The 10562-nt window shown below is 38.4% G+C and overlaps 5 protein-coding genes across 5 annotated transcripts; all 5 read right to left on the bottom strand.

Annotated features, from left to right (window-relative positions):
* Positions 1–625: 625 nt before the first annotated feature.
* RO3G_03782 (uncharacterized protein) lies at positions 626–1093 on the bottom strand (the record flags this gene model as incomplete). The annotated part of the gene is made up of 2 exons (XM_067658372.1): positions 626–839; positions 894–1093. The coding sequence occupies 2 exons, from the start codon at positions 1091–1093 to the stop codon at positions 626–628; spliced, it is 414 nt and encodes a 137-aa protein (XP_067514473.1).
* A 369-nt stretch (positions 1094–1462) lies between these two features.
* On the bottom strand, positions 1463–1657 carry RO3G_03781 (uncharacterized protein; the record flags this gene model as incomplete). Its single annotated transcript, XM_067658371.1, has 1 exon — positions 1463–1657. One exon carries the CDS (start codon positions 1655–1657, stop codon positions 1463–1465), a length of 195 nt encoding a protein of 64 aa, XP_067514472.1.
* A 1622-nt stretch (positions 1658–3279) lies between these two features.
* RO3G_03780 (uncharacterized protein) lies at positions 3280–3498 on the bottom strand (the record flags this gene model as incomplete). Its single annotated transcript, XM_067658370.1, has 1 exon — positions 3280–3498. One exon carries the CDS (start codon positions 3496–3498, stop codon positions 3280–3282), a length of 219 nt encoding a protein of 72 aa, XP_067514471.1.
* Positions 3499–3827: 329 nt separating this feature from the next.
* On the bottom strand, positions 3828–4607 carry RO3G_03779 (uncharacterized protein; the record flags this gene model as incomplete). The annotated part of the gene is made up of 3 exons (XM_067658369.1): positions 3828–4081; positions 4134–4342; positions 4528–4607. The coding sequence occupies 3 exons, from the start codon at positions 4605–4607 to the stop codon at positions 3828–3830; spliced, it is 543 nt and encodes a 180-aa protein (XP_067514470.1).
* Positions 4608–5089: 482 nt separating this feature from the next.
* RO3G_03778 (uncharacterized protein) lies at positions 5090–9707 on the bottom strand (the record flags this gene model as incomplete). Its single annotated transcript, XM_067658368.1, has 3 exons — positions 5090–8025; positions 8185–9019; positions 9063–9707. 3 exons carry the CDS (start codon positions 9705–9707, stop codon positions 5090–5092), a joined length of 4416 nt encoding a protein of 1471 aa, XP_067514469.1.
* Positions 9708–10562: the final 855 nt, after the last annotated feature.

The raw sequence follows: 10562 nt of genomic DNA, 5'->3' as shown, positions 1-10562 counted from the left end.
TTGCTGCTGTTTTTAGCATGTTTCTCCTCATCAAAACACAATATGCTAACAAATTTAAAAGTTATATTTTTGGAGTATACAGTTACACAAATGTTCAAAATTTTATTAAAATCTGTAAAGATGTCATTGATATAAAGCTTGCCAAAAAAAATTGTGTACCGCCTATTTTCAGACGCAAAAATTTATAGCAAAGAGTCGGAATTCGAAAACGAAAGTGGTACCAATCGATGCGCAATGGCCAAAAGTATATACTTCCATATTTGGAATGTAGTTCTAGCGCCGATTGAACTGTAGAACTTATGATTTATCCATCGTGGCCTGAAGTGCCAATTGTCCAAAAGACTTTGTTTAGATTTTTATATTAAGCTTTATTCATATTAACTTCACATAGTCAAATACAGTGGGTGGACTAATTGTCCCAGTGTTTCAACGTTTTTTATTTTCGACTCCATAACTCAACCAATTCTTAGGCTAAGCGGCTAGTTCTATGCTCATTAGAAAGGTCGCGGTCCGTACTACATAATATCAAAAACTCGGATTTCGAAGAGTACACGGTCTGAGTTAATCAACAATAGAAAAAAACCACCGCACTGGGACAATTTTTCCGCTTGAACATAAATTTTATTTAATAGCGAGTATGTCCCCCTTTAGGTTTAGTAACTGCTTTGCAACGGACGGGCATGCTATCTATATATCGTCTACACTCGTCCACTGTAAAAGTATTCCATTCTTTTTCAATCTTTTCCCATAACCCATGTACACCTTTAGCCTTAGTGTCATATACACTCAGCTTGAGTTTAAGGTGATGCCATACGTGTTCAATAGGGTTTAAATCCGGACTTTGGGATGGTCAGCTATAGATATGTTCACTGTTGAAGTTATTATCCACAAACCATTGCTTAGCAAGCTTCGAAGTGTGCTTAGGATCTTTATCTTGTTGAAAATAGACATCCTCAGGATTGTATCCACAATACTTTAAGCTGTCCATAAGGGTAGTTTCTAAGATATTTACATAATCCACAGCTTTCATAGTTCCATCACGTATCCAGCAAGCATACCCAGGTCCATCGTGAGTGATACAACCCCATACCATAACACTTCCTTGGTCACCTTTTACTGTAGGATCTCAGTGATGAGGCTGTAATGCATCGTCTGGTCGACTCCAGTAATACTTGCAACCGTCTGATCCAAAAACATTGACTTTAGTCTCATCACTAAACACCATATGCCTCCAATCATCGGTTGTTCAGACTTTGTGAGCCATAGCCCATGCTAAACGTCGTTCCTTGTGCTGTTTACTAAGCAGAGGCTTCTTGGCATTAATTTTAGCTCTGAAGTTTATACTTTTAAGAAGTTTTAAGACCCCAGAATAACCAATAGTATACCCCAAACCATTCAGATATTGATGTACTGCTTTGGCTGTCTTGAATTCACCATTTAGTACTTGTCTACGGATGTATGATTAGGCAGTTTCACCAATAGTTGCTCTTCGACCAGGGGCTACCTTCATTCTGTTTGGAAAGAACTTGCTGGTGCACCTACCTAAAGTGAATTTTTTCAATCCGGAAATGCGTTCCATAACTTGTTCATATGCCATGTTACTAGTCAAGGGCAATTGGATTTGATTTTGAACAGATTTGCTGATAGTACGAGTCATTTGAGGCAAGATAAAGATGAGAAAGTACAGTATAGATAGAGACTAAGAATATTGTAAAAAAACCGGTAACGTAAAGCTACTTATACTTTACACTAAAGGTACGAGTCATAGATTGTCATAGATAAGGTTGGTATGCAAATTCCGGTGATTTATGATTGATAAGAAAGCGATGTTCAGAATGCATTGCAAAATAAGCGGGTATGAAGTGTTTTTAAGTATTTAAAATATGAAAAAGAAGAATTAACGAGACCGAACAATAGTTCTAAAGTCGAATTACTTTTATTAAAGAAAGATTCCAAGGCTATTTATATTAGTTTGAGCAAGACCTGAGATTAAATGACAAGAGATAGTTACGACCGATATGATTTGACATGTATAAGAAAAATTTTATAAACTGATGTAAATAATCAACTGTTGAGATGAAAGTGAAACTTGGCTGTTCAGGGCAGTTGGTAATTATCAGGATCTATTCTTATTCAAACTCATTTGTAAAGATTTAGCTTAGAATGATAAGACTGTTATCTTATTGACATGTCAAAACATGACATTGCCCCCTTCCAGGTTGTAATTATCTTTTCTGGAATTAATGTGGCAAGTAAAAAGATGTTTGTTTAACTGAATGTCAAAATGAGGTTTGAGATGTCAAGATGAGCTCTATTTGTTGTAAGAAATAGGTGCTTGGTAGGGTGAAGTCATATAACGTATAGTGGCTCTTTATATAAACATATAAAGTATAGTGTTCAAGAATGGAACAAAGCATTTAGGCGATAATAAACCCTAAACAGGAATTTATTGCTAAAGTGATGTTTGTCTGTAAATGTGACTGCGTACAAACGTGCAAATTGAAAAATATTAAGGCATGAGAAAAAATTCCATTTTTTACTATCCTTGTAAATATTTTATAATTGCGTTATTTGCTGGTAACATATATGTATAGTTAATGAAAGTTGGGTGGAAGAAGGTCAATGTGTTAACGTCTGTTTCTTTTAGAGTTAGTTACATTGCGATGCACATTTTTTCTTTTCTTGGTTGTATCTTTTTTTAGGAACAAGTTGAACCTCGCGCGCTGGTTCTTGTTCACTTATACGTAACCAATACTTTTGGATCGGTCTGTAATCATGGAAATGACTAGCCGGTTCCCAAGTGTCATCTTCTTCTCCATAACCTTTCCATCGAACTTTATATAAGTAATTACCCGGTGATCCCTTATGGTGTAAAACTGCCTCAACATCGTATGATTCAGATTGATCAGTATTGGATAAAGATACTTCCTGGGAAATAACCTTTATTTGCGATGGAGGTACATCTCTTGGTAAGAGTGCTCCAGTTGCATCAACCAACACGTATGAACCACCTTGAGTTTTTCTTTTGACAGTGTAATTACCAACGTAGAGGGGGCTAAATGAAAGATTTACCGTCCATCGTTTTGGAAGGCTGTAGCGGAGCTAAACTTGAGCGTACAGACGTGTTCTATATATCATTTGAAAGCCTGGATCGTCTATTTTTAGATGATGTAACCTTTATTTCCAAAAATGGTAATATGCGGAAATAAATGGGGAAAGAAAATAGGCGCTATAAGCCCTGATTTTTATGGTTATCAATGAAAATTTTATTTGTTTATTTTAAGCAGTTCGGAGTTTTTTTACGGGCGTAGTAGGTGCAGAGGTATTATTTCCGTCAGATTCGCTATTGGAATCTTCATCTGAGATAAAAATAAATGGCTCTTCATCGCCCTGATCACCAGTGGCATCTTCTAGGACGGTTTTCAGCAAAGATACCAATGGGCCTTGGTTGGCAATACCTGCTCTGGTGAATGACACTTGCGAAAAACAAGCAAGCATTGCCTTCCAGTGATTGTCAGCATGTTTTCTTCGCCAGATGAACTCCACTAATTTCCATGGCATCATCGATGCTGTGCGATGACGGCTGGTCACTCCTCGTTTGATACCATTCCAAGTGCCTAATAGCTGGTTGTTAGCATCGTTTAAGAATTCTATGATCTATAGAAGTACGTGCCTTCAATGGTGTTAGTGCAGGCACCTGTCTTTGGATCGCGAAACGTTTTGGAATGATTGACTGTTTGAACAATAAGACTTCGGCTTGGATCACTGTCGATCCCTTTATATCCTTTCCAACAGTCTACCATGACATGTGAGCCTGTCAACAAGGGTTAGGTACACTGATCATCTAGCGTATACATATTGTAATCGTTACCATCCTTAACAAAAGTATCGATTATGAGCTTCAAGGTATTTTGGTTGCGGTTAGGTACCGTCAGCAAGAACACCTTACGTTCGGGCGTACGCTCTACGCCTCCAACAACCCAAACACCATCGACTCTCTTCCCCTTGTTGTACTTTCTCTTGCCAAACTTGCTTTCATCTATCTCTACGACAATAGGCTGTCCAGCACTATCAACCCCTCCTAAGTATGATTTATTAATTACATACTCTAGTATAAACAAAGCACCACGTACCAACTTGGACATCTTCAATTCGAAGATCTGCCTCCATTACTTGATAGACGTCTTTAACAATGTTACGAACAGTTGGCAGACTAAGACCAGTCATGGTGGATATTGTTCCGTTCGGAACTTGAAGCAAAAAGAGGTACACTACTAATAGTGTTTGATGGATGATGGACTTGCGACCTTGAAAGAAGGACCCATCCAAGTAAGAAATGCGGCTACGCCCACACGCACAGGTGGTTGAGCCGCATCGCCAAAAGAATCCATCCCGGCTGGACTGGTTCAAGCGCATTTCAGAGCCTTCTTTACATTTGCGCGAAGAAAAAAAGGCACCGTTCTCCTTCAAATAACTTTTACCAGTTGCCTTTAATTACTTTCCCTCCCAGGTAAAAAATAAACTTACTTCAATGTACATTCAGCCGTCATGGTTCTTTCTGCGATGTAAGCAAGAGTTGGCATGTTGTTAGCAGCGTTAGAAGACATTGGAGATTGATAAAATTGATAAAAAGATGAAGGAAAGAAAAAAAAAAAGAAATGGTCGGCCTTTTTATATCTTTTTTACATGTTTTGTTATCTGTCCGAAACCAGCCGATAGATAGACAACATCTCCGCAACGGGGATTCGTTTTACCATACAGAACTGATAAGATTTTCCCGAAAACTTTTGATATTTCCAAAAAAAATAGTAAGTTACTTAGACCCAAAAATAATGCAAAAAGTAGACTATGTTTGCTGAGCGTCTACTGGGAATCGAACCAACGCCTTCAAAATGAGAATCTATTATCATAACCTGTTCACCACGAATGCTAATTTGCCGATTCTCGTTTCGCAAGCTTTTTTGTCATGCAATTGCTAATTTTTGGAGCTGTTTTTCTCGACCTGCAGAAGTCGTATCTCGATCCGGACTTTTTTAATGACCTTCTACTTGTCATCCCTCTTGAATGAAGTGATAAAAAAGGAAAAATATCAACTGTTCTTAGTAGATCTCACAATTGGCCAATTTTGGCTTAATAAACTCCGCTTAAAAATGATGGAATCGTGTTCTGTGGTCCCAATTACCATATTAAGCATACCAAACTCCGCGTGCGGAGTTTGTATATATATATATAGTGGATGGACGGTAAATCTTTCATAGATCCCGTAGAGGGGATCACTTTTTGCAACACGGTTTACATTCTTGAGCGTGACTTGACTACCAGTGGGGATATCGGTTAGAATTCTGTGAGTTTGGTTGAACTTGTCTCGAGAGGCAGCTTGTGAAGTTTTTATTTTTTCACGAATAGCAGGTAAGACAGTGTCATTAAACTCGTTAATTCTAGTTTCTAACTGTTTCATTGTTTCAGGCGATTTAGTTTTGTCCAGCACGTTATTATAATCCTTGTTTTCATTGGGACGTCTTGCGAACATCAATGAGAAAGGTCGTGTGCCGTGTAAAGCTGTATGTGTATTGTTGAGGGCTTCTTGGGTACTGTCAACATACAAGTCCCAATCCTCAGTTCTGCCTTGTAATCTTTTGTGCAAAATATTTTTTGCTTTGCCAACCCATCGTTCAACTATACCGTTAGCTCGGGGATGATAAGCTGATATGAGACGATGATCAATACCGGATGATTCAACATACAGTCTGACGATTTCATTGACATACTCAGTACCATTATCACTTTGGATAATTTTTGGTCGACCAAAGAGCGATAAGATACTCCTTAATGCAAGTGCAATAGTGAGAGAGGATTTATCGGGCAAGGCTTTGAGTACACAATATCGTGTAAAGACGTCCACTACCAGAAGGATGTATTGATTACCTTGTACTGAAGTAGGGAAAGGTCCGGCTGTGTCGATACAGATGTGATCCCAAGGTGCATCAGCATAGATTGAGGTTAAGGGATTGTATCCGTGCTTTGCGATATTGAATTTTTGGCAATCAGGACAACTACGTATTATTTCAAGTGCATCTTCCTTGAGCTTTGTCCAGTGAATACCATCGCTATGTAAAGCTGTTACGATTGCTTGAGCTCCACGGTGTCCTTCTAAGTGTGTATCCATGAGTAGCTTTTGTCTGTCTTCTGGTGCTGGGGTCATCAAGTCAGCAGGCATCATCATTCTGGATGTAAGAATTGATCCGTTAGAATTGATAATTTGTGAAGTGACAATTGTTTTGATGGTTTTATTATCCCCCTCCAGCGTTTTTTCAGGTTCAAAAAGACGCGACAAAGCATCTGGCAGAATATTTTGAATACCAGGTCGATGGATGATTTTGAAGTTATAATCCAGTATAGTATCCAGCCAATTGATCATCATAGCGTTAGCTACAGGCTGAGTGTGGAGATAAGTCAGGGCCTTGTGATCAGTGTATAAGGTGAATGGGTTACCCCACAAAAATGGATGAAACTTCTTTAGTGCAAATATCACTGCTAATAGCTCACGTTTAGTGGTAGAATAATTCTTTTCAGATGAAGAAAGTGAGCGTGCCATGAAACCGATATATCGAGTCTCATTTTTGATAACTTGGTAAAGAACAGCACCAATTGAATAGTTACTAGCATCAGTAGCAACGTAAAAAGGTTGTTCTAAATCTGGATGATGAAGAAGTGGCGCAGAAGACAATAATGCCTTGATTTTTTCAAAAGCACTTTCTTGTTCAGATGTCCAAAGTTTATCAAGTTTACCTTCGAAACGTAATTTGTCCAAAGGCGCAGTGACTTCAGAAATATTTGGCAAGTATTTTCTAAAATAATTTACCAGTCCTAAAAAGCGTTGAATCTCTTTTCCAGATGAAGGTCTAGGCCAAGTCAAAGCGTTTGTAACTTTACGAGGATCGAGTCGAGACCCTTTGGCATCAACACAGAAACCAAGCAAGTAAACAGTAGACTGCGCAAAATGACATTTGTCTGGGTTAAGGATCAAGTTCACTTTAGTTAATCTCTGAATTATGTTTTGCACATGTGTGATGTGTTCCTCATAAGACTTGGAAAATATGATGATATCATCAACAAAAGCCTGTGCATAAGGTAAATCACGTAATACAATATTAATCACTCGCTGATAACGGGAAGCAATATGTTTCAATCCAAATGGACAACCTCTAAATTGGTATTGTTGACCTTCAAAAGTGAATGTGGTCTTAACACGATCAGGTTCGTAGATTTGGAATCGATGAAATGCTTGTCGAAGATCAAGAGTGGTAAAGATAGTTGATCCTTGTAATTGATCGAAAATCTCTTCAATCTTTGGAATAGGATGTCTATCGTTTGACACGAGAATAGAATTTAACAAGCGAGGATCGAGACAGGGTCGATGTCCTGTGAGATTACCAAGCAAGTCTTTCTTAGGTGCCAATGTTAAAGGAGAATTCCAATCCGAATTAGGTGATGCACGTTCAATAACTTCATCCTTTAACCAAGTGTCAATACATTCACGCATGATTGGTAGTAATTTAAAAGGAGTACGATATGGTGCACGGTAAGCGGTTTTTCCTTTAACAGTATCTAAACGTATAACTGACTCGGGTACAGTACAGAATGAATTCTTTGGTATTAAGGCATTTTGATCAACAAATGGTTTAATAGCATTATGGAAATGAGCTTGTTGCTCAAGTGTACCGAAAGGAGCTTTGTTAGGTTCAGGTGTGTCATCCGTAATCTCTTTGTCAATAACTGGTGCAAGATTAGGATGTCTGATAGCTAAGTTGGTAACAAGAATGTTCAACTTGTGCATTAGGTCTAATCCTATTACAACTTCAGTATCCAAGGAAAGAGGAAGGACTTCAAAAGAATGGGATGTATGAATAAGATTTTTATCATTATCACCGTAAATAACACTTAATGGAAATTTGGTTGTACCGAAACGTTTACTAACATTATCACTTGTAGCAAGTATAACGGAACCAGATACATTTCTATCAACTGCAATATTATATTTATTAACAAATTTTGTGTCTATCGAGCTAAAAGAAGAACCACTATCAACCAGGGCCATAGTGTTCACGTTCTCTATAGTGATAGGTACAATTAAAGAATGGTTAGTATTTTTAAATACTTCATTCTGTTTTGTTAATTTCTTACAGTCATAGCTAACTGGATAACCCTCGTCATCCACGTCCATCAAGTTGCTATCACCACTAGACACCTTGGAGGACGCCTGTTGTGGTCTAGCTTGAGGAGTGACGGTGAGGTTGGGCTTGTTACCATTGGAATTTGCAGTATCCAAGCGAACAGAACGGATGGCCTTAGTTGGACCATGATAAGGCTTGTCACGAGGACAGCGAGCAGCGTGTTCTTTGGACCAAGGGACATTACCCAAACATCGATAACAGTTCTTGGCAACAGACACAAATGATAAAGATCTATTAGATGCAGCAGAAGGAGTGATCACCGAGGAAGAGTTTTGCTTCAGCAAATCCTTGTACTTGTTGCATCTTTCAGTGGGATGATTGGCAATACCATGGATAGCGCAGCGGAACTTGTTCTTCATACTACCCATAGACACTCTTTTACCATTGCCAAGTTGGTTGTTTGAGGTTTCCAAGTTGTTTGGATTGTACTTCGATGCTTCTGTTCCCTTAGAAAGGAGAGGCGAGGAGGAAATTTTTAACCCAGATTCTTGACGGTTAGATGAGCCACTTTCTGAACAAAGGTTTGATGACAGGACCATTCGTGCTTTGGCAGCAACTTTTGTCACGGAGTCTTGTTGATCTCGACCAAGGTTTACCAAGTAACGAGAGACCTTCCTGACGTAATATGCTGGTAAAGCACGCTTGTAAATGGAAGCGGTCCTGATGTCATCATCCCATTTGGCAGCCTTTTCGAATACGTTGAAATCGATCTGTAAAGGCTTCAATGGACTCGGTTGGAAGCATTTTAAGTGACAGGAGCTGGTCCATGTATTCCAATTCTTGAGCTACGTCTTGTGCAGCATAGGTCTTGACAATGATCTTTCTTACTTCAGACCAAGTCAAACTACGCCCTTTTAGAACCTCGTTAAACCATGAACGTTGATCTCGGTTCATCTTGATTGGGACCAGGCGAGACCAACTCGAATCAACAGATAGACCATTTGACTCAATGATTAGGGAGAAGGTGTCAAGTAAGTCTTCTACGGAGTCATGTACATCGGCATCTTTTCTCCAGACATTACCCCTCCATTGCCAGACAGGAAGATCAGGTGGGATAATATGAGCCGACCGAGTGTTAAAAGCAGTATTTGAGAAGCCAGGACTGAAAACAGCATTACCTACGGGTGTAGGAGGAGTAATACAGAAAGCTTGAGCATCATCTAAGAACTGGATGCAGTTCTTTATATTAACTGCCTGTTCTTGGAGCTTGGTTAGCTCTTCTTGAGGAGCTCCAGTTACCACAGCACGAGCGATCTGTTGTCTAAGGTCTGTCAATGTAACCCTCAGACCCATAACAGCATCGATAGATGGATCTTCTTTTAATTCAAAACCATTTGAAGTGGTAGAAGCAGCTTCTTCAACGATAGCCATTTCTATGTCTTCACTGACCCTGGATGTCTCTTCTTCTTGTTGATTAAGGTTGCCTTTCTTATTAAGGGAGGAAACTTGAGTGGATTGATCGTTGTCAGCCATATTTTGTAATTTTAAACAAAAGTTCAGAATTCGTTAAAAAAAATGAAGTGTTTTTAAGTATTTAAAATATGAAAAAGAAGAATTAACGAGACCGAACAATAGTTCTAAAGTCGAATTACTTTTATTAAAGAAAGATTCCAAGGCTATTTATATTAGTTTGAGCAAGACCTGAGATTAAATGACAAGAGATAGTTACGACCGATATGATTTGACATGTATAAGAAAAATTTTATAAACTGATGTAAATAATCAACTGTTGAGATGAAAGTGAAACTTGGCTGTTCAGGGCAGTTGGTAATTATCAGGATCTATTCTTATTCAAACTCATTTGTAAAGATTTAGCTTAGAATGATAAGACTGTTATCTTATTGACATGTCAAAACATGACAGGGTAGCGGAAAAATTGTCCCAGTGCGGTGGTTTTTTTCTATTGCTGATAAACTCAGACTGTGTAACCTCCGAACACTGAGTGCTTGATATAATGTAGCACGGACTGAGACCTTTCTAATGAGCATAGAACTAGCTGCATAGCCTGAGAATTGGTTGAGCTATGGAGTCGAAAGTAAAAAAAGTTGAAACACTGGGACAATTAGTCCACCCACTGTAAATCTGTCCTAATTCTTTATCCGTATCATGTCTATAAATACTCTCACTTTTTACATGTAGAATTTATCATATTCAATCTTAGTTATCCTAACTTAATAAAGAGATACCAAGTTCTAACAGTATTTCTTTATCTTTGTTGTTATACTACTTTTACCTAAAACTCCCTATCCTAAACAACTACATCCGGAGATTAGCCACCTTAGGAAGAAAAAATAATGCTGTAGAGATCCAAAAAGCTCTAAAAGAAGA

This window comes from Rhizopus delemar, genomic scaffold (genome assembly GCF_000149305.1).
Source record: "Rhizopus delemar RA 99-880 supercont3.2 genomic scaffold, whole genome shotgun sequence".
Lineage (NCBI taxonomy): Eukaryota > Fungi > Mucoromycota > Mucoromycetes > Mucorales > Rhizopodaceae > Rhizopus > Rhizopus delemar.
This window is presented reverse-complemented; position numbering and strand designations above follow the sequence as displayed.